Raw genomic sequence first — 23,732 nt, 5'->3', positions numbered from 1 at the left:
ACCGCAGGTAGTTCATCAAAGCGTCGCTCAGAACTCCACTCAGAAGGTGCTTTCCTTTACCACGACGACCCTGGACGACATCCTCAAGTCCTTCTCTGATGTCAGCGTCATCCGAGTGGCCAGTGGCTATTTACTGATGGTAACAATCAATTCGGTTCTCCCAGGGGGCGTTTTTGTTTTGTTTTGTTTTTTAGTTTTTACCTTTCCATGACTGCCCCTGCTTTTTAACTGCTCTTAACACACACTTGCACCCAAGACAGAGAGAGCTCGGCTTCGTAACGGTTTAAAAAGTGGTCGTGTAAAGCATTTATTACCATTTGCAGTTTGCCCACCTTTGACTCGTATCATTTCGTATGATGTCTGTAATGTAAATTTTTGTTGTTGTTCGATTTAATAAGTTCTACCTTTTGATTTGGGGTGATGGGTGGGGGAAAACATTAGAATCTTTACACATTCTAATGTTTGGCTTTTGTTTTGTGTCTCCCCCTTCCTCCTCTCCCCCCTTCCTCCAACTCCCCTTCATTCCTTCACCTCCCCACCACCCTGCCCAACTGTTCTGCTTGTAGCTTGCCTATGCCTGTTTAACCATGCTGCGCTGGGACTGCTCCAAGTCCCAGGGTGCCGTGGGGCTGGCTGGTGTCCTGTTGGTTGCACTGTCAGTGGCTGCAGGATTGGGCCTGTGCTCATTGATCGGGATTTCCTTTAATGCTGCAACAACTCAGGTACTAAAGGAGCCGTCCGTCTGCTGTTCATTGACAAACACCCCTCTCCGGGCTTGCCCAGTTGGCCTCCAGTGTGTCCATGTCACCTAAAGGGTCTTCCAGCCTTTTCCACTAAGATGCCCCATTTCTCAGGGGGGTGCTGTCTCTAAGTGGACCACTTGACAGTGGCAGGTCTGAATGGGCTTGTTGATTAGTTAGAGATGCTTCATTTATCGGTGGAATTTAGATCATTTATTCGAGTAGTGGTTCTTAACCTTGAGTGTGCGTTAGCATCACCTGGCGGGTTTGTGAAAACTGATTGCTGGGCCCCATCCCCAGAGTTTCTAATGCAGTCCATCTGGGGTGAGGGTGGAGAATTTGTATTTCTAGCCAGCTCCCAACACTGCTGGTCTAGGCATCACGCTCTGAGAACCACTGCTTTAAATGAGATGGATTCCTTCTCACTTTTTTTTTCTTAACATCTTTATTGGAGTATAATTCCTTCTCATTTGTTAACTTAAAAAAATTATTGTACGTGGAGCTTAGACATAGTAATGGACAAGATCTGCTGTGAGCCACAACTGCTAGACTTTGGGGTCTAACTATCAGATAAAACTAAATTCTTCACATGAGTTCATGTAAGCCATCCTTTGGGTAAGCTCCTTGGGGTGCTGGTGGCAGTGTTTTAAATGGCTTTGTAGAATTCTCAGAACTGGACCTCACGTGTCTCATGTCACTGTGCTGTGTCTTCACTACAGGTTTTGCCATTTCTTGCTCTTGGCGTTGGTGTGGATGATGTCTTCCTTCTGGCGCATGCATTTAGTGAAACGGGACAGAATAAAAGAATCCCTTTTGAGGTAATAGAAAAACAAAAGAAGAAACCTTTGAGGACAGCAGAAGCCCCTCTCTGTTCCTGAGTGTTTGTCCTTCCACTTTTCTCTATCTGGCCCAGTAAATATTTCAGTCCCAAGTCAGATGACAACGTGACTGACTCTAAATAAGTGAAGTAAGTTAAAAGCATCTCAGGAGACTTGTTCCAAAGTGCACGTTTGTTTCTTTGGGTTTTTTGGTTACTTTGTTCTCATTTCTCCTTGCCCCTTTTTAACCATATTAAAAATGTACTTAAATCATTATCTTGCAGCTTTGTGCCTTGGATAGTAATAACCATGAACAATACATGACTGTGTAGATAGCACTGAAAACTTGAATTTCAGTGTTGCTGTTAGAGGGAAAGGCAGAGATATCCCTTTCTTATCCCCTCACGTCAGCATTGTAAACTACCAGTTGTCTTATTTCACACAGTCTGTGGTCTGCGGGGACTCCGCCCTGTGCAGCTCTCAGCACTGTGGTTTCTCATCCTTAGGACAGGACCGGGGAGTGTCTCAAGCGCACGGGAGCCAGCGTGGCCCTTACATCCATCAGCAACGTCACAGCCTTCTTCATGGCTGCGTTGATCCCGATTCCCGCTCTGCGGGCGTTCTCCCTGCAGGTGAGTTTCCAGTAACTAGATCCGGGGGGGATCTGTGAGCGCTGCGCTCAGCAGCGAGCCTTCCAGGTCTACTTTTCTCCAGTGATGTGCTTACGGTACCACCACCGTGAAGTAAAGCAGCATGCCAGCTTTGGGGACTCTTTCTTCTGGCTGGATGCTTCTTTAAGCAATAACCTTGACACTCCCTCTGAAAGAAAGTTCTAGGATTCTTTCTTTCCTTTAAAGCCCTATAGCTCAGAAGCCTGAGGCCTGGGTATCCTCATGGCCCAGGGCCACTCCATGTGGGACGCCTGTAAGCCCGTACTGCAGATAATCAGGATTGGGCCCTGGTGCAGCCAGCTCTTGTTCTTCCCTGCTTCCAAACTCCACTCTCAGTTTCTGTGCTCACCCCCTTCCCCTGCTGGCTACCATCTCTTGATTTCCCTAAAGCAGCCCCCAACACAAAGCCGCTGCACGGAGCAGACTTCACGGATACGAGGATGGGGTTGCAGGGTAGCCCAGGCCAGGCCATACCTTAAAATTGAGCGTTAGATCCCTCACTGTGTGAGGAGGGATTGGCCAGCCCTTACTTGCCACCTCTCCTTCCTTGTTCTTCCTGGCCCCTCTTCTCCTTCCTTTTGGTTCCCTACCGGACTCTGAGGCTGCCCAAGAAAACACAGAATTCCTCTCCCTTTCTTGCGCAGAGCAATTTGGTCCATCGTTGTTCTGTTCTTTCCTTCCAAACCAGGCCCTTTCACATCTAGAGGCCTCTGAGATATGTTTCCAAAGAGCCAGCTAACATGAATTGTAAGAATGGAGAGTTCCCGCGACTGGGGATGCAGCTATGGTCAGTTCTGTGCTTGGTGTAAAGTACTGGCATTGCTCTTCAGCTGCTTGAAACTCGTGGGAGATCCTGAAATTGGTCAACGCAGCAGATAAAGGAGGCTACTTGCCCAGTTTGTGGCGTGGTCTTCCTAAGCCTGAAGTGGTTTAGGGTTTTGATTTCTCAAGGATATTATTGAGGTTTTGTGAATGAAATTCAAATTTTAAAGCTCCAACTGGTTTCCAAGAAAGATTAAAGGAGCAGTGGCTTTCCCTCTTCCTCCTCTCTCACAATGGGATAGTAATTCCTGAGATGGCCAGGTTTTTAAAGGAAACTATTTTTGGTGTCACTTTTTAAACTCTTGTTACATCCATCCAGCTTATTCATACTGCTTTACTCCTTTTAATCACCAAAAGGTTCTAAGGATTGTGACCAGGAAGAGAAATTGACAAGTCATAGATTAGGTTTCTATTTATATTTTTGTCAACACACTCGGCTCTTTTCTAGCCTTCAGATATGAATCTTATTTCACTAATTACCGATAAAGGCCTAAGCAACTAGTGATCTTACTGCATTTGGGACACTAGACTTGTTTACTCTTGTAAGGTTTTGTACCCATCACTATGACCACCAGGCCCCCCAAAAAGAAAAATACTAAAAAAAAAAAGCTTATTTTCATTTTATTATAAACATATAGAAAGTAGAAATGGAAGTAGTGAGTGAATAAATGAATACATTAAATCTGAAAGTGGGACCAAAGTTCAAAGAAAATGAAAATATATCTAAGAAGTGCTCAGTAATACGGAAGGTAAATAAAAGATGCCCACTAATTTATTGGTACAACTGAAGTTTTAGGACACCTTTTGCACAGCCATGCACGTGTGCAGCACCCTTTGATAGCCTGCTCTTGTCTCGTATACAGCAGATTCTGGTACTGAGAAACTGTTCTAGAGTCTTTTAACAGTGGGACCCTCCCTCCTCCTCTGTCCTTCTCTGCCTGCCTTTTCCCTCGCTGTTCTTTATCTGCTTTACCTCACGCTCCTTCTTTTCTTCTTGTCCCTCTCTCTCATTTTCTCCTCTCCTCTGTCAGTACAAACTGATGATTCATCAAGGCATACTGTCCTTTAATGATATCCTATGGTGTGGTGGTCTGAAAAGCTACATGAGTTTTCCTTACGCCTTTTAGAAAATCCAGTACGCTAAGTTCTCCCAAGGTAAGCACCTTACTGAGATGAAATGAATACTGTTGGTTTTGCATTTCTATTCCAAGGCACTGGAGTATCACTTTAGGAATTGCATCTACAGCTTCTAGAAGTGCTCATTTGCTAGAGAATGGCTTCCTGTGATACTGGCTCATTCTCAGTAAACAAACACAAAAAGTAAAAAAGAAGAATAGAAAATTTAAGAAAAAAGAGCATGCCATGATTTTTGCAGTAGCCATCAGGAATTTTACACTTGGTTCCCTTTAAAATGTATTGACGTTTGAAATTGACCATTATATAGTTTCTCTTTACGTTAGTGACTGTGTTAAGTTGTAACTTTGGGTATTCGTTTGTATTTGTATTTTCAGGATACTCTAGGTTAAGCATCAGAAGGACATATCCAAAATGGTTCTGTCCAGTGATAAACCCACGTTAAAATTTTTCCTTGTGGAGCCTTTCCAATTTTGTAACCTTGCCAAAATAAATAGAATTTCTTTCCCAAAGAAACCTCCTTGTCAATCTCTATCCATCTGTCCAAATGCCACCTCTATACCAGAAAGCAGTGGCACTGTTTATAATTCTTTGAAAACGAATGCCCTACACTGGGGCTTTGCTGGTAACTGAATGGTATTTGTTCTTCAATGAAAAGTCCCCGAACAGAATGCCTTATTGTTCCAAATGGTAAGAGGGTTTAGACGAGGGCCCCTCTAGGCAGGGCCAGTTCTTCTCTGCTCTGCAAGTGTCTCAGTGGGGCCACCCATAGATGCTTTGCAGGGGAATGGGACGTTTCCTTAAAGCACAGCAATTAGAATTGATTGACGGTGCAGGATCATCCCCATCATCTTTTCACATTTACTTGAAATTTCTTAAAGTGCTCTTTGCTCTAGCAGTGACACTTCTCGCTTACTGAGCAATCCTTGCCGTTTGTTTTTATTATTTCAGTGCACTTTAGAGGATGTTGAAGTTTTACAACTTTCTTATCAGTAAATGTCCTACCTATGTATGTAATAAGCTGTTGGACAGTAAGTTTAGATGGGAAGCTACCTTGGGTTTCTTCTTTCGTTTCTCCATTTCCACCACAAAGAGACCAAGCAAGATGCCCATCAGATTTCTCTGATGGATGAGGCTGGTTGGTATCAGATACATTCCCCAGCCATGGCAGAAAGCATCAGTGTTGTTTTGGCCGCAACATCTGGGCCACCTGTATACACCTGCATGGCTTATCTTTTCACAGTCCCTGTCCTCATCCTCAGGAACTTCTGTTCAAAATGAGATGCCCAGAGTTTCTTGTCTGCAATTATACTCCTGAATTCTAAGCATGACTGTAATAAAAAGAAAAGCTGACAGGATTCCACCCCCCAAGATTAAGTTTTCCTGGAAAACCCTTGAGGAGCAGATGCATTCTCCCCTATGTTCCGATTGGTCAGGAATCCTAACCCTCCCCCCGTGTCTGTCCCTTCAGGAGGTGATCAGATCTAACGAGAACTCCCAGGTCCCAGCTGGGCTGGGGGCTTAGGCCATCAAGCCTGTGTTTGAATCCGATTTACTGGGAGCCTCAGGCAGGTGACCTTCCTCTCTCTGCACCACGGGTCTTTATTAGGTAAAGGGTCGACAGCAGGACTAACGTCTGCCTCCTGGTTGCTGTAAGAATCGAACGGATCGTGTGTAACTTAACTACCTGACCTCCCATCACTCCTCCTCCTTTCTCTTCCCTCAACAGAATTTTAAACCCAGCAGTACTGCATAGCTTTTAAACTCAGACACGGCCTATCGGATTTCCTCCATGCATCCTTCCTCCCTGGTCCTCCCCAAATCCTTTTTTGTCTTCTCCATCTCCCAAGAAACCTTTTCTGGCCACTCTCCCCACCCCCGTGTACCCCCACCTGCATGCTCCCCTCCTCTGAGCCACTCTGGAACCCTGGCATGCTTCTATTACTACATTTGTCAGCCTAGCTTGTAATTTGTTTATAGTTCTGGCTGTGTCTTTCCTTGAGAGCAGGATTTTGTCTTATTTATCTTTGTGTCTTCTGTACCCAATACGCTGCCCTGACTTTCCTTTTTTCTATTTGCCTCTTAGATAAATCCTCTAGTCGAAATAGTGATTTGCTTATAACATGTTAGGCAGGTCTTTAAAGTACGTTATATACGTTAGAGTGGCCAGTTAACATGTTTCATATATTTTGAATTGATGAGGAATTTTCAAGGCAGACGAAGAAGAGAGGGGTTGGGTCATTTTTAGGAGACTCTTAGTTATTTTTTGGTTTTGTAGACTTGACAGGGAATTAATTATTGAAAAAAGCATCTCTCCGGAACTTGGGCTTGCTATTTCACCTCAAGCATAAATTCACAAATTACTATCCAGAGACCTTTGCAAGGTTCTCCTCTGGTATTGTTCGGTACCAGTTGTAATCGGGTTTTCTTTTCTCACCCTGAAACGTTTACCCAGTTTGAGAAGGTTTTAGAACTAAGCAGTTCTTTGAAAAACCTTGTAAGAGTTTTTATTTTTCAAAAAAACTTTCTGATGATTTCTTGGTTACTTAGCACTCCAGTTGCATTTTTCATCATGCTGCTGCCTTCCATGCCTTTCTGTACGGGAGAGCCCTTTCAACTGTCCTCTGTTGACTTTCCCCTATTAACAGCCCAATTGTGTAATTTTTACTAGGTCAGCAGGAGATTTGCCAAAGCGCTACAGAATCTAGCCCTGTGTTTATTCTAGGTTATGGAGTGACTTTTGAATCCGTACTTATTTATTCTGCATACTAGAATCACACACAGGAATTTCTGCTTAACTCTCCTTGACCTTTTATGTTACTGCGCTCGCACACCCCACAGGCTACTCCAGAGGCTATTTGGAATGTGCCTATTAAAAACCTCGGGGGACGTGTTTGAATTTTTATTTTGTGTTTTAAAGGTGACATTTGGATATACTCGATCCACTTTATGTATAAATTTTCTAAGTGTAAAATCAGGGCTACGTGAACTCTTAGAAATGTTCTAAGAGGAAAATGTTTCTTTTTATCTTAAAGTAAAACATTTCAAGCATATTCTCTGTTCTGCTTTTGTCAGTTTGGTTTAGTTTAGTTCCTGTGTTTGTACCCTGTGGGCTCATGGAATTATTAGAGATGGAAAGGAATGATGGGGGCCTCTATTCTAATCAAATGGTCTCTTAATGAAGGACGAGAAGCAAAGTGATGAGAAACTCCAGCATCTATTTCAGGCTTAAACACCTCAGTTAGGAAAGTGAAAGAAAGATTTTGTTTAAAGCATCTTTATTTTCAAAGCAGTCCTCTGACTGGGAGGAAATGTATTAGTGACCTCTACATTTTTTTTTTTTCCTCCCAGGCGGCTGTAGTGGTGGTATTCAATTTTGCTATGGTTCTGCTGATTTTTCCTGCAATTCTCAGCATGGATTTGTATCGACGTGAGGACAGGAGATTGGATATTTTCTGCTGTTTTACAAGGTACATTTTCTGGCCCCTGTGGCCTTTATTTGTTGGGAGCAGAGTGGTCATGTTTAGAGAAATTTTCAGTCTGTGAACTTAGAAGGAAGCGTAGTTAACAGTGTGCCGAACGCAGGGGAGATAACGGACAGAGGATGCTTCCTCGGGGGGACATCGGAGTCACTGGGGTTCTCCCCTCCCTCAACTGAACATTCTTACAGCCCCGAGGTTGTGATACACAGGATCGTTGTTTACCACACACCAGTATTGCTGATTGTTGGGAATGTGTTGTATCTCTATGGATTAGGGCAGAACGAAGGTTGAAAACCACCATCTGGAAAACATATCACCCTTTGGGTGGTTTGGTTTTGGGTTTTTTTTTTTAAAGGAATTATGCATTAAGAGGTTCATCGGCATGTAACTTGATTTTTGTCAGGCAAATTCAGGATCAACCATCCATTTGGCCTCCTTTGATTGACTCATGTCTGTGTCCGAATGGATAAACCGGATGGTGTTTGTGGAGTTCCGTGCTATGTTTTGCTCCTAAGTCAGAGCTGTGTAAAGTGAATAATGTCAGTCATTGGCAGAAATGAAAGCACCGTTTCCCTGTTTCGGTATACCATTCCAACATATTTCCCCCTCTTTCAGCCCCTGTGTCAGCAGAGTGATTCAGGTTGAACCCCAGGCCTACACAGAGACTCACAATAACACCCGCTACAGCCCCCCGCCCCCCTACAGCAGCCACAGCTTCGCCCACGAAACCCAGATCACCATGCAGTCCACGGTGCAGCTTCGCACAGAGTACGACCCACACACGCACGTGTACTACACCACTGCCGAGCCGCGCTCCGAGATCTCCGTGCAACCCGTCACCGTGGCCCAGGACACGCTCAGCTGCCAGAGCCCCGAGAGCACCAGCTCCACGAGGGACCTGCTCTCCCAGTTCTCTGACTCTAGCCTCCACTGCCTTGAGCCCCCCTGCAGCAGGTGGACACTCTCATCTTTTGCCGAGAAGCACTATGCCCCTTTCCTCTTGAAACCAAAAGCCAAGGTAATTACCAAAACAGAAGACTCCTACTGTCTGCAAAAAAATAACAGAGCAGGCGCCTTTGGAATTCATCCGATTGCTTCCTCAGATGTGATGTATTTCAGGCCTCCTAACGAGTCAGTCCATTTAGAGCTCGAGGCCATTTTAATGAGCTCATCTTCTACAGGAGTGCATCTCTATGTGGCAAATGTTTCTTTCAATTTACGTCAACTCCTTGCATTTTAAAGATTTTATTCTAAATGAGCTTGTTTAAAAAATGCGATTACCGGGCTTCCCTGGTGGCGCAGTGGTTGAGAGTCCGCCTGCCGATGCAGGGGACACGGGTTCGTGCCCCAGTCCGGGAAGATCCCTCGTGCCGCGCAGCGGCTGGGCCCGTGAGCCATGGCCGCTGGGCCTGCGCGTCCGGAGCCTGTGCTCCGCAACGGGAGAGGCCACAGCAGTGAGAGGCCTGTGTACCGCCAAAAAAAAAAAGCAAAATTACCATGATTTTATGTTTTTTCCTCTGGGAAAACGACCCCTACACTGTACATCCGGATAGTGTGATGGTAAGAGTGAGGTATAAACCAAACAGCTCATCTTCGTCAAGGGAGAGTCGGTTATGTTCCTCCGGGTCTGATCTCGGGCCCCTTATTCTGTTGCAGGTCGTGGTGATCTTCCTTTTCCTGGGCCTGCTGGGGGTCAGCCTTTATGGGACCACCCGAGTGCGTGATGGGCTGGACCTTACAGACATTGTGCCTCGGGAAACTAGAGAATATGACTTTATTGCTGCACAGTTCAAATACTTCTCTTTCTACAACATGTATATAGTCACTCAGAAGGCAGACTACCCCAATATCCAGCACTTACTTTACGACCTTCATAAGAGTTTCAGTAATGTGAAGTATGTCATGTTGGAAGAAAATAAACAGCTTCCCAAAATGTGGCTTCACTACTTCAGAGACTGGCTCCAAGGTAAGATGCCGCTGGAGGGCCCTTGTCCTTGGTAAACATTCACCATTTGGTCTTTGGTGTGTTCAGCTTCTACAGGTTCCCTTTGTTCACTTTATTAAAGTGTTAGATGATAACGTAACGCTGACATGTTTCACTGACTTCTAATTGTTGCTGAAAATTCTTATATAGACTCTTTCTGGGGCAGCTCCCAAATCTGGTTTTTACCTATAAAACGATGCAAACCGTTCAAATGGCCGATTCAGGAACTTCTGTAAGAATTTATGAGTACGCAGGATAAATGAACAGATGTTCTTAGAATCACTGAATACATCCCTATTCAGTCAGCAGTTAGGGGCAACTTTAGGCCTTCTTTCTCTCCAGTCGACTACTATTTCCTAGAAATGTTTCTAAGAGCAAGGTGAGAAGCTGAGAAAGGCATTTTAAAGCAGGAAATGGGAAAGTAGGTTATAAAAGACGGAGCTGGATGCTTCTAGTACTTTTTTTTTTTTTTTTAATGGTGGCTAGTTTGGTGACCAAGTGAAATCCAAGTGTTAATGGAATTTCTAGGCTGACTCACTGCCAAGTTGTAACTTACTACATCAGTAGTTTTGCATCATTGGTGAATATAATTTAAAATTCCGTCTTTTGACCATCTTTTGACTTACCATATGGAGTAAGCTTAATCGCTTGATCACATCTCATAGTATATCATAAATAATCAATTTCTGCTTTAAAATGCCTTCTTAGCTTCTGACCTTGCCCTTAGAAACATTTCTAGGAAATAGTAGTCGACTGGAGAGAAAGACGGCCTCAACTTGCTCCTAACTGCTGACTGAATATGAATGTATTCAGTGATTCTAAGAACATCTGTTCATTTATTCTGTGTTGACACATGCAAAGTAAAGTGGAGAATCAAGATAATTATCTACACAATTCAAGCAAAAATACTCTTACTGAAATACCCAAATAATTATGGCCCCAACATTTTTTGGCTTAAGTTATCCAAATGATTGTCTTAATTTCCCACTTAATTAGGCTTGTTTAAACACAAATTTAAGTGCCTTTTTTGGTCTTAAGTCAATACACTTGTATGTAAAGATTAAGCAGCCAATTTCCCTGTGAGTTTGCATGAAATGGTAAACAACTTGAATTTGATTGAAAATTCTTCAGTACGGTTTCTGTCTTTGACTCGTGTTCCTAGAATTCTGTTCGTGCATGTGTTACCAGATTTGACCTCTTTTTCTGAGGAAGGCGAAGAGAACTACATGACATTAACATTATTTTTTAACATGCTCGTGAGATTAACTTGAATTTGTTCCCAGTCTTATTTTTTTACAGTAGTTTGGGAAGCAGTGGGTTTTTTTTTTTTTTTTTTTTCAGATGATGAATCAAAAGAAGACGAGAAAGTTGAGAGATTCCCTGCTTTTCATTTTTCCCCCTTTGGCCAAAGACATGCAAATAACTTGCCACAAATAACAAAGAGATCTGCAGAGCACTGCCAGTATCTGAGCAAAGAAGGGTTATCCTGGAATTGATTTTAGTGTCTTCGGCCATTCCTTTGAATGTTCAATATGGCATGTTAGGCGGAGCTTTGGAAGAGGGTAGAGGGGCATTGTCTCCAGGCAGTGCAGAGGGCTAACCTTTTTATAGCCTATTGTAAATTATCCCCATGCTTTCATCCCTTTAAAGACCTAAAGCAGTTGGACTTGGGAATCTTTTTAAAAGGTGCCTTTGAATCATGTTTTGATTGCTAAGTGAACAGCACCCACCTAGACCAAGTAAGATCCATTCATGCCCACTGGTCGGCGTCCCAGCCAGCCCTAGACCTCTGCATCTGACTCTACCAAGGTCTGGCAGAGCAGTGTACACGGGATGGCCAGATACTGGGACCACCGGCTGCCTAGACATTTTTCAGGCCTGTTGAGTGGTTGATTTGGTCTTTGAACATTTCCTCTTAGGAAGTAGTTATCCTTGAGTCAGCTTTCCTTCAAAGCACTTTGTGTGGTTGCTAAGTGATAGGACCCTCATTAGTTTTTAATGGAATGACCATTACAAACCACGTCATCCCATTGGTCTTTAGCAACATTCCAGTAGTTTGGGGGGGGAGGGATTTACTCATAAAAATGTATAATGGTGATACAGAAATTATCTCCAATGTCACCTTTAAGCATACATGCAAATAAGGTGACCCTGGAGATAAAAACCACACTGTACACATGGTATTTGTTTATATTTCACACTGAAATATGCAAATAAAATTTAGATTAGCATTTTCTTTTTAGCGTCCTGTATCAAAGAAAAATTGGCAGTTGAGATAATTAACTCAGAACTTCACACTAGAAAATAAATTCTAGTATAAAATATTTTAAATGAAAAAGTTCTAGCTAAAACTTTCATGTTTTGCCATAAAATAAGTGAAACGTCACAGTTCTTTCCTACAGTATGCATGTGTTGGAATGTGAAATATTTGGCCAAGGGAAGAAGCAAATCCTTGTTCCTTGTTTTGTGTCAAGACCGTATAGTGTGCGTGCACTTAGGCCAAACCATTGTTCCTTGAGCCTTTTGATAATTCATCAGAAAATAATACACTAATTATGAAAGAACTTAACTTTTCTGTGAAGTCAATGATTATTTCTCATTCATCGTGAAGCCCCCAGCAGAGTGAATGGCGAGTAGGGGGCCAGCAGCGCAGGTGATGAGTTGAGTGGAATTGCCAACAGGGTTGACCTCCCCAGATCAGATCTTTCTTTCCTTGTTTCACTCTAGGGTGTCCCCAGAGTCGTAGAGTATAAATATCTTAAAACCGCACTCAGATTTTTGGGGCCCCCTGTTTGCCACCAGATGTCATTGGTGCCCACGTTAACTCTGCTACCAACAGATGTTTGTTTCCTGGGCACCATAGTGCATTCAGGGCGATTCAGAGCATTCGTGGTTCCAGCTGACCCTGGAAGAGGCTGCCTGGGTTCAAAGCTTAGCTCCAGCACTTACCCGCTGGGTGACTTTCCTCAAGTGACTTCACGTTCCCAAGCCTCATCTGTAAAGTGGGAACCATCATACTAGTAGGTTATCTCATGAGGTCGTTTTAAGAATTGAACGAGGGGTGATCAATGTAAAATGCTTAGACAGCCCCACACTCACAATAAGCGTGAGCTCTGCTCCTCAGGATAGCAGGTCAAGAGGAAAGGGTTAAAGTGCCTACAGGCCACAGAGTGATGGAAATTCTATTATGGTGAGGAAAACAAAACAGGCCTCTTTTCTGGTAGGGGTTGTTTTTTTCTCTCCTGTTTATTTTTTTCAAAAACAGGGAAAAAAAGGCTTTAGGTAATAAAATAACATCTGTTCAGTACTGACGGTTGTATGCATGCCTCGCTATGAAAAACAGTCTGTGTGAGAGGGGAGCGCAGCCATCCTGGTGGTCTCCCCGCCCGGCCCCGCGGCCACTCCACGTTCCCCGAACAGGGCCGCCTTTCACCACCGAGCCCGAGGCCCTCATCCCCAAATTGTTCCTGTGAAAACAACGCCCACAGCAATGTCGGAAGGAAGGTTTAGTTGGGACAGAGAGAGAGAACAAGAGAGAGAGAGAGTCCTGTGTTCCCTTCTCCCCCCAACTTCAAACCCCAAGAGCTTAACTATTTTGAGTACAAACGGAACCAGTTCCGTGTGTTGCGGGGAACGGGGGCGTGTCGTGAAATGAAACAAACCCTCCTCCCTCCTTACTGGCCACGTCTAACCCGTGCACGTGCAGCTGGTTCAGAAGATGTGGCTTCCTGGGCTGCTGGGGCTTGGGAGCTCAACGTGGGAGGTGGTTTGGGGGAGCAGGGCGACGGAAGAGCGGGGGGGGGGTGTCAGAGGAGAGTGTGTGCAAGCCAGCAATTGCTCAGACCCGAGGGCCGGGTCACCAGGGCCCTGTTTTCTCTTCCAACACGCTTATCTCTTTACAGCTGTAGCCAAACCGTCAGGTCTGTAATGATGGTTTTGATTACAGAAGCCAAGCGCAGCTGTGTGTGGTGGGCTGGTGGGCGCGCCCATCCCCCAAGCCCAGAAAGCTCTTTCCTTCCCCTCCTTGGCCTTGCGGTTTGTCATCTGTTCTCACAGAGCCTCCTTCTATTGGCCTGTGGCTTCCTGTTCTCAATATGATCCAAATTTACCCTGTGAGGTATTTCCCTGCACACACATGCACACAAGATCCCTCCTCCTCTCTCCTCCACAGCCCCTCTTGGAGGAAGGGTGGCAGAGAGGAAGAGAACAGTCCAGAGTGAATAGGTGTCGGCTGTGATCTTTACACAACCTGGCAGCCGATCCCACAGCTTGTATTAGCTCCACAAGTCGAACAGATGGAACAAATTGACAGAATCATGTTCACTCACCCAGGGCTGGAGAAGCAACTGAGTTGCTGTTTGAAGTTGGGAGTTTGAATGTGTTTTTCCTGCTCTGAGTGGAATTTCTGGTTGTATCGAAGAACCCATGGCTTAGCACCTGAAGTGGCACGAAACACTGAATGCGCCTGGCGTGTCTTTCTCACCCAGCCCTCTTGCTTTCTTTTGTCATGGGGGAGAAGAAGTGGAGTTTGGGGGGGGGGGCTTTTTGAGGTAAAACGTGTATTTGTTTCCTAGAAATGAATACTCTCCCCTTCTGCCTTTGAGGCAGTGATTATCAGCAACTTGAAGTTCATTCACGAAAAATCTAACAGTGTCACATGAAGTCAAATACAACTAGAATACAGAGTGTTTGGGGTTGATGGCAAACGCTCCGCTGTCCTCAGAGCACCCTGTTAGGACCAGGATCATTCTGGATAAGAGTTATAATGTATTACACACATTTGCCTTTCCTAGGACTTCAGGATGCATTTGACAGTGACTGGGAAACTGGGAAAATCATGCCAAACAATTACAAAAATGGATCAGATGACGGGGTCCTTGCCTACAAACTCCTGGTGCAAACCGGCAGCCGTGATAAGCCCATCGACATCAGCCAGGTACGCTCACTGCCTTATACCACGGGAGCTTCGGAGAGCGTCGTTGAGCAGGGCTTTGGGGCAACTGCCACTGAAGACTGCTTGACAGCATGCGATCCCAGCCTGTGCTCTCTGCAGATCCGAGGCATCGGGGGCAGCAAGGATGACTATTGAGTTGGCTCTAATTCTCTTCATTCCACCAGCAGATCGGATGACTGCAGGCAACCCAGAGAGCCTCACCTTGCTCATCTGTCAAGTGGGGACAAGTGTGTTACTTACCTTCAGAGCAATTGTCAGAAGAAAGTCTAGTTGAGGCAATGCAGACTCTTTCAGATGTTAGACATACTGTGTTGCATTGTTCTCTTTCGAATTCTTGTGCTTGTTACCGTGTCAGTCTTGGTTTTATTCAAACTTGGAAAGGTGGATCCATCGGGGAGCAGAATTTGAAAGAATCGAATTTGGCGCAGATGGATGGGTTAGGGAAGGATAGAAGGATAAGGAGATTTGTTGTGTTTGATTCCTTTGCATTGCTGTGGCCTAAGGGGCAGAGGAGGACAGACGGATTGCTCTCTCATCAGCGAGGCAGATGGAAATCCTTGGAATCTGAGTGGACTCACTGTTGTGCTTACCCCCTAAGTAAGAAGAGCTGTTTCTGTTTGGTAATCATATTCTCCAGCTGCATTTGCCTCTTGGCTGTGACACTTGGATTCCGGCATATCCCTTTTGATTCCTTGGGCATGCTGGGGAGGGCGTTTGGACCCTTCAGATTTCAAATGAGTCCAGCCCCACTACTGGCTTCCCCTTGTAGCTTACTTGCTTGCTTACTTCAGGCAGAAAACCGTCATGCTAATGATCTTCCTAGCAGCTCTGTGTATTGTCTCCCCTTTTTTGCTGGCATTAAAGGTGACAGATTTACAAAGTACATTGTTCAGAGTTATTATGGAGTGTGAACTTGGTGCTTTATGGCCACATGGGGCATGCTGTCTGGTTTGACAGGGCTGCGGGCAGAGGCGTCTGTCTGAGAGATAGCGGGGATGCCCGGGGGGGCTGGGTTGGGTTTTAGGGACCGGGGACACTGTGGAACAAATGTGATTGGGCCAGGCCCCCGGACATCATTTCCTCTGCCTGGGAGGGAGAAGGGCGTGCTGTGTGCACGGAGGCCGTGAGCTGTACTATGTAATTCCAGAGACGGCTTGAAGACGTACAGTTGTTACATATCCTGTGGATTAATTGAATCCAGATCCCTAAAATTTAGTTCTCTCACTCTCCTCCCCTTTCTTCCTTCACTCTTTCTCTATTAACTTCTGTCATTGGTGTTTTCATTTTGTTAAAAAAGACCGAAAGCATTGGAACCCGCTTCTCAATCTAAAGTAAACAGGAAAAAGTATATGCATACATACGTGTGTGTCTCTGTATATCTGTCATCTGATGCCTTTCACCTATGCAAGGCCCACAGACCCACTTTAGAGGGAGCATAGTATCTGGCATCCTCACAGGATGTGGCGTACTATGTGTGACCGCCTCTCTCGGAATAAGATTCCAAGAAAGACCAAGGCTGTGCACCCGTCCCTTCCACTTTCTGGCGATGGGCATTTTTTGAATACGCAGGTCATAGGAGGCTAGTGTTAGCAAAATTTATACAGATGTTGTTTTATTTTTATAGCTCTCCTCCATTTACTGGGTGGCATTTCCTTTAGTGTTAACAGCAGAGGTTAACTGCACACAGACGTGTATGGGGATTCTTGCCAGGTTTTTTTCCCCCTTCCTCTCCTATAAATATGTTTCTTCAGATTGTTCATTCTCCGCCCTGGCAGCAGACAGTCTTTTAGCATTCAGATTTAATTGGTTCAGTCCATTCCTGGGCCGTCTGCAGAACTGTGTGTGTGTGTGTTATAAACATGCCGGTTATTGCATCCTCCGATAAGTGCATTTTGAAAGAAAGCAAAGGTGTTCTGATGGGATTTTCTGTACTTGCAAACGGTGGGCATTCTCTCCTTTGCTGCAAATGCTGGTGCAGAGCTCCGCTCCTGTTCTCTCTAGGCAGGAGTGTGTGTACCCCAAGCACCCCTCTGAAAGGCTTCTGCTCTGCCCATTTTGCAGCTCACTAAACGGCGCCTGGTGGATGCAGACGGCATCATTAATCCCAACGCTTTCTACATCTACCTGACCGCTTGGGTCAGCAACGACCCCGTGGCTTACGCCGCCTCCCAAGCCAACATCCGGCCTCACCGTCCTGAGTGGGTCCACGACAAAGCCGACTACATGCCAGAAACCAGGCTGAGAAGTAAGTAGCCTTCCACTGGGCCTGCAAGCTTGTGGGGCTCCTTACACGCCACACCTCCAGGCTCAGTCCCGGCCCTCATCCGTCGACACTACTCAGGGTTCAACAGTGTAAACAGAACAATATATTTCTTTTAGTTTAAAACTCTGGGAGACAGATGAGGATGTGTAATCGAATGCAACTCATGCTCTATCACACTGAGAAATAAGAGTCTGTAATCTCCCTTCGTGCCTTTGACTCGAAAACGTCCACCAGGCCTCTCTCTTTAATGCCAGCTGTTCCATGTGAAAGTTGGGGACGCCTCCAGGTCGAGTGTTGTGTTACTGTTGCAGAGTTTTATCGCTGGGGATTATATGTTTATCTTAACTTTGTCAACTCTGGTGTTGAAGGGATTTTTGGCAAGTTGGGTCATTCCTATAAGCCACCAAGCACCTGTACTCTGTCAAAGCTGTTTAAACCGGAGCAGAAAAGTCTGTATACAACAGCGTCCTCTTCCTTTCACCTCTCAGCCCCGACTTTGAAAGGTGGTTCTGGATGGATTTAATTTGCATTTGGGTTAGAGATATTAGTAGCGTATACCTTGGGTACGAGTCCAAGGGAGGACGTGAGAAAGAAGACAGGTCCCTTTGCGAACATGGCTGGAGAGCAGGCGGGTTGTGCTTCCCTGTATCTAAACCTCAGAGCCTTGTGGCAAGCAGCCAAGGCTTGTCTTAATGAAAATTTATAGTTGAGATTATAATAGGGCAAATCATGTTTAGCAAGTCAACTGAATGACCCCAGAGGGTCTGGAACACACAACGGCAGCAACTAAATGCTTGTTGTGTAAGGATTTCTTCCCCTGCTGCTGAAGACTTAGCATTGCATTAAAAAAAAGAAGCATGGAAGGTTTAAGTGTGTTAGATCACTAAAAGGATAAGAAAGTCAAGCATTTTTCTCAGTAAAGCATGACTTTCGAGTTATTTTGTTCTCATAAGTGATTGAGTAAAACAGTTTGAACTTAGTATTTTCACTTGTGTCAGTTGAACAAAAAAAATGTTCCCACAATTGAATTCTTAAGTTGTTTAGACCCATTCCAAAGAGTGACTGCTTCTAGAAGATTAAAATCTAAGGGTAAATCAATACACAGATCACAGGCTCCTCCTACACACACACACACACACACACACACACACACACACACACACACACCCAAATCAAAGGTTGATCATTGTTTAAAATTTCTTAAACCAAAGATTGAAACTGTAAAGACCTGAAGACCATCATTGGTATTGTGTGTCCTTCATGTTGAAAGAGGTGCAGTAAGTGGACTTTCTTGCCGAGTTCTTTCTCTTCTCATTGCAATTGTGGAGAATCTGGGGATGCACGTCTGGGATGGCTAACGGTGGGAGCTTGTCGCATTTCTTCCACCCTTGGATGGCGTCCGTTTGCCTTTCTCAGTATTGCCAGGAGCCCCTGATCCATGGGCCCTCTCCCTGTTGCCTTCTCTCTCCAGTCCCAGCAGCAGAGCCCATCGAATACGCTCAGTTCCCTTTCTACCTCAACGGCTTGCGTGACACCTCAGACTTCGTTGAAGCAATTGAAAAAGTCAGAACGATCTGCAACAACTACACAAGCCTGGGGCTCTCCAGCTACCCCAACGGCTACCCCTTCCTCTTCTGGGAGCAGTACATCGGCCTCCGCCACTGGCTCCTCCTGTCCATCAGCGTGGTGCTGGCCTGCACGTTCCTCGTGTGTGCTGTCTTCCTCCTGAACCCCTGGACGGCCGGGATCATTGTGAGTTTATTCTAAGGGTCTTTGTGGAAGTCACATTCCTTTCAGCATAGCTCTTTCTGCAGCCGGGAAGTTTTGTTTATGTCTGGGCCTCTGGAGGAGGGTATAGATTGCATCATCCATACTGTATTTATTCTACTGGAGGTGGTGAGGTTCATGGTTAGGTAGAGCCTTTAATGGCCTTAATCTTCTGTCCCCTCTCCTTTAAACTTTTTGTGTAAAGATAGGGGAGTTTTTGAGCACACTTTCCATAATATAGAGCTGAGCATTTATTAAATACAAACACTCAAAGCGTAACTGTTTTTTCAGTTCAAGTGTCATTTTGTTACTACATCCCAGACCAAATATAGAGAAGATTCTTCTAAATGGAGCGATAATTCAAGGAGTTAGGATGGTGGTATATGGTCAAATGGTTTTAGGGATGGTTTTGTGTGGTGTGTTTGTTTTCACTCTTGGGCAGAATTGATAAACGAGTATTATCAACCTGTTCTTTGCATTCTTTCTCCAAGTATAATACTCTCAGATTTGAAACAAGTTTTGGGTAGAGTCTAATAAAATCATGGCAGTATTTAAATTCCATGAACTGTGGTATAGCCTTCAAAATGCCAGAATTATAAAAACAGAGACCAGGTCTTGTTTCTGCACCATAAGTCTGTGCAACAGGTATGTTTAAAGGTAAATGTTTAGTCTATAGGAGTTTTCATGGTACTTAAGCAATTGATGTTATCCATCTTTCATTAGCTTATTAAAAGAAAGCAAAGGGAACTTTTATTGTACTTGTCTGTCCCCCCTTCACTGCCTGCTGACCCCCACCTCCAGAAGGAAAGATCGTTCTCTCCTTCTTTTGTCTCTGTGCAGTTCATTGTTTTATTTGTATTTTCTCCTCTTTGGCCCAAAAAACTCCAAAGTCTGCCACACAGATTTTCTTTCCATCCCCCTAGAAATTTTTACAAGGCAGATGAAAGAAAGGCAAATAAAAGCTTTTCCTTGGATTTGACTGTTTGCTTTGTCCACCCCAGTAACTCCACATTTCTTCAAAGTGAAGGGGCTGTAACCTGACCCACATCAGCTGACCACACGTCCCCTTTCTCCCAAGTCATCCTCACTCAGTCCATGGACTCTCCAAGCAAAAGCAAAGCTACTTTTACGTCAAAGAACTTTTATTCACCCCGTCCGATCAGCTTTCTTAAGGATGGAGGGCAAGGCAACCAAAAACTCTAGTTGCAACTCAGTTATAAGTTGAAGGATGGTCTCTGATGGTTAAGATCAAAACAGAAGGAAACACCTTGTTTTAAACTGTATTAAATTTGTAGCCAGCAATGAGTGCGTGTTTCTATAATTCCTTATAGATTGCGCTCGGGGAACAGTTTTGAAAAAATGTTTGCGACACCTAGAGTGTGTTTGTGCCCAGCCACTCATCCTGTGTGTCTTTTTCAAGGTGACAGTCTTGGCTTTGATGACGGTCGAGCTCTTTGGCATGATGGGCCTCATTGGAATCAAGCTGAGTGCCGTGCCTGTGGTCATCTTGATCGCTTCCGTCGGCATTGGAGTGGAGTTCACCGTTCATGTTGCTCTGGTATGGGAGACGTTTTGAGTGAAAGCTATTCACTAGAAAGGCAACCTGTTTCCTCTGGCTCTTTTTAGTTTCCAAGTTGGGAACCTTTTCATTTTCTCCAACATCAAGGAACACACCTGACACACATCACGGCAAAAAGGCTTCAGAGCACAGACGTTCCCTGGGAGTGGCTGAAGTTCAGCCAGACTCCTTTCCCTCTGGGGGAGATCTAAGAAAAAGGGTGTCAAAGGTGAAAGCCAGGCCACGTCGGCAGTAGGCAGTGTCTTTGGTGTGTCCGAGTGGGCCAGGAAGGATTCTGCTCATTTGGTGTCGTCAGTTGTGTCACCACGGGTCCTGAACTCGTCTGCTGTTCCTAAGACAGATGGTGTATACGTGTGCATGAATACACACGATTTTTAAAATCACAGTCATAAAGCAGGGATAAAATGAGACCACACTCACAGATTTGGTGGGGATGGCATAGTGGAGGGTGAGGTGAGTTGGCAGCTGAGGAAATACCCTGGGGCTGAGGAACTAGCTCTCCCACCTGGGCCCACCCAGCTCCTTCGACCTCCCAGCTTCCAAATTCACGACAGCAGAAAGTAGGAGAACTAGCATTGCTCTCAATAGGAATCCCCCCCCCCCCCCCCGCCAACGCCCACCCGGCTCTTTCTATGCACAGTCCTGTGAATCTTTGTGGGAGAAAAGTAAACTTCAAGAGGAGTCTAACCCAAGAGACAAACCCATCGTATACATTTATCAGAGAATCATTCAAAAGCCCTATAGCGATGCGTAAATTATGTTCCGTACACACTTGTGTTTATAGTCTGCGTCCTTGGGTTTATGTAGGCATTCAGTAAATACTTACTGACTGAATAAATACTGATGTTTGGAATGCTTAGCTAGGAAACCAAGCATTTGACTTGGATCAAGTTACTTTGAGTAAAAGCCTTTGCTCTTGCAAAAAGCCTTGCTTTTGCATCTCTAGCATTGATTTTCTTTGGGCTTAACACATGGCACATGCATAGCTACACACATGGGTGTCTAGACAGATGCTTCTGCCTTCTACCTTCTGTTGTCTTCTTTCAGGGCCATATTTATGCTGCGTAGAGATGATAAATGTTTATATTTCAGAAGGAATGTTTTGTTGCAGTTAACCTGTTTTTTTCCCCAATGTATAATAAAAAGCCGATAATATATAGAAACAGTTTTCTACATTTTGAGCCTACCCTAATTACTTTCCTCAGTTGAGCTGGGAAGAAGGAGAGGGGATTTTTAGAAAGAAGAGCCTAGAGCTTAGAGAACACATAATGACGATATCATTTCTTTTAAAAAGGAGAAAAATTACCCGCGAGTTAAAAATCCACAAATCATTTTATTCTGATGTGAATGAAAACCGCTCTTCTTGGTAGCTAGCATTACAAACAAGGGTGGTCCTAGAACAGATTTTTGCGGTGGAAATGCTAACAACAGTCTTTAAACTGTAGCGGCCCCTTGGATCTCTGAGGTAGTATGAACATAAATATCCATACCGGTGCTGGATAAACAGTGAAGGAACGCCTCTATTCCTCATGCAAGATTTACTCCTGAGAATTGAAGGAGTCTCAAGAGGCAGCTTGGCTTTGTGCTGCTAGCCCAGGTCTTCATCAAGAGGCTACCCACACACAGGACATGGTGTTCTTACCGTGTCCTGTATGTGAAAGTCATCAAGGAATCGATGGGCGCCTGGCAGTTTACTGTTTCCGTAGCATAAGTTCTATGCAAGAAGATCAACCCAACTTTGACCCTTGTGGCCTCACAGCCCAGATACAGCACAGAGCACCATGGTTCCAAACCATCTTGGTGCTTTCCTCCCAGGAGAAAAAGACAACTGCTTTGACCCTAAAATCTCCCAGCTCTGAAAGAGCGTCCATACATAGACCCCACTTCAGAGAAAAATAGGAAAATTCACAATGCACCTTTGCAGACTTTTGTGTCATTTTATTTCTTCATCCATTAAGTAGAATAACGTCCTGTCCTTCCCTAGTGCACCTGCAAGGGCCCCAAGCCCTCTTCTCAGCACATCCTAGAGCAGCCTTAACTTTCAGAGAGCAAGCTTCTGCCAGGCTCAGCCCTCCCCGCACTGGGGGAGCAGACAGGGTGTAACAGTAACTAACCCACATTGAAATGGTCCTGGGTCACACTCTCAAGCCAATAGTCTGATATACCAAGATCTCCATAAAGTTCCCATTTGGTATCAACAGTATCCTTGACCTAGAAGAGCTTTAGAGAATGCATAAGAGGTGAGATATAGCCACACATATTTAGAACAGGCTTGATTGAATTTACAGCCCTGTCTTTTTCTTGTGATACCTTCGTGGTACTTACATGTACTACAAACACATCAGTTGGAACACGGTGACAGAATTTCTAACCTCAGCATAATAGTGAGGAAATAGGTATTTAGCACCCAGGTGCTAAGCCCATTTGGAAGTAAGATCTTGACCTTTCAAAAAATCGGGCAAAATGCTGTCGCTTTCACAACTGGAGGTCTCCCATGTGAATGATGCTAGATCATTTAAGTGTGGGGAGTAAACTCAAGCGTGAGTAACAGTGAAAAGAAGGGAACATTTTGCTCATTTGTATAGTTTTGGCATGGTTTTTAAATTTAAAGTAAATATGCTTTTCTTCTTTTCTTCTTGATGTTCAAGATTTACATCAATACCAAATACAACCCATTATCGTGAACAGGTCAATTTAGCGTAAGCCTAGATTTAGCTAGTTGAGCAGCCCCAGTTACACATGCCAGTAGATAGAGGGTAGGATCTGAGAGGTTCAGTGGAGGCAGATGAAAGTGGCTAATAGCATTGAAGACGAAGCTGGCCGTTGACCAAGTCAAGTCCAGGCATCTGATCATCTGACCTCTCCTCGTTGCGCAGGCCTTTCTAACAGCCATTGGCGATAAGAACCGCAGGGCCATGCTCGCCCTGGAGCACATGTTTGCACCCGTTCTGGACGGTGCCGTTTCCACTCTGTTAGGAGTGCTGATGCTTGCGGGATCCGAGTTTGATTTCATTGTCAGGTAAGCATTCGTTTCTAATGGGACCTCTGTTGCTTATTTCCTTCTGCCTCTGGAAGATTGCAGCATGTCTTCATTGTGACTCTACTCCCCGCTCCTAACCCCGTAGCTTCATTGAGGAATAATTGACAAATAAAAATGGTATATACTTAAGGGGGTACAACATGGTGGTTTGATATATGCATACATTGTGAAGTGATTGCCACAATCTGTGACTCCACTCTCTTTTGAGTTTATTAACTCAGAGGTATCCTGAGAGGCATAAAAGCAAGCTCCCTTCTAGAGCTGTCTTGGGGAATATCTTAGGGAGAAAAGATGGAGAGTGGGGCTAGCAACAAAGGCAACTCTACAACTTGAAACCGATATCCCAGTTATTGCTATTGAGGTTAGAAATACCAACAGAAAGAAATGACCTGGTTCCCATGAATTGACTGAATTTGACCTTTACTTCTCCTTCAAAACTGTAGAAAAGGGCTTCCCTGGTGGCGCAGTGGTTGAGAGT

At 44.7% G+C, this 23,732-nt stretch overlaps 1 protein-coding gene across 1 annotated transcript in view; it reads left to right on the top strand.

The window, feature by feature from the left end:
- Window positions 1-23,732, top strand: part of PTCH1 (patched 1) — a 56,373-nt gene that overhangs the window by 25,586 nt on the left and 7,055 nt on the right. The window contains exons 9-20 of the mRNA XM_060015003.2: window positions 8-139; window positions 567-722; window positions 1,460-1,558; window positions 2,065-2,190; window positions 7,537-7,655; window positions 8,283-8,685; window positions 9,324-9,633; window positions 14,445-14,587; window positions 16,667-16,850; window positions 18,340-18,620; window positions 20,056-20,193; window positions 23,091-23,233. Of these exons, the coding sequence (XP_059870986.1) occupies window positions 8-139; window positions 567-722; window positions 1,460-1,558; window positions 2,065-2,190; window positions 7,537-7,655; window positions 8,283-8,685; window positions 9,324-9,633; window positions 14,445-14,587; window positions 16,667-16,850; window positions 18,340-18,620; window positions 20,056-20,193; window positions 23,091-23,233 (2,234 nt within the window). The remainder of the gene's footprint in view (window positions 1-7; window positions 140-566; window positions 723-1,459; window positions 1,559-2,064; window positions 2,191-7,536; window positions 7,656-8,282; window positions 8,686-9,323; window positions 9,634-14,444; window positions 14,588-16,666; window positions 16,851-18,339; window positions 18,621-20,055; window positions 20,194-23,090; window positions 23,234-23,732) is intronic.

Source organism: Delphinus delphis, chromosome 6 (assembly GCF_949987515.2).
Source record: "Delphinus delphis chromosome 6, mDelDel1.2, whole genome shotgun sequence".
Classification (NCBI taxonomy): domain Eukaryota; kingdom Metazoa; phylum Chordata; class Mammalia; order Artiodactyla; family Delphinidae; genus Delphinus; species Delphinus delphis.
Note: the sequence above shows the minus strand (reverse complement) of the source record. Positions and strands in the feature narration are given on the sequence as shown.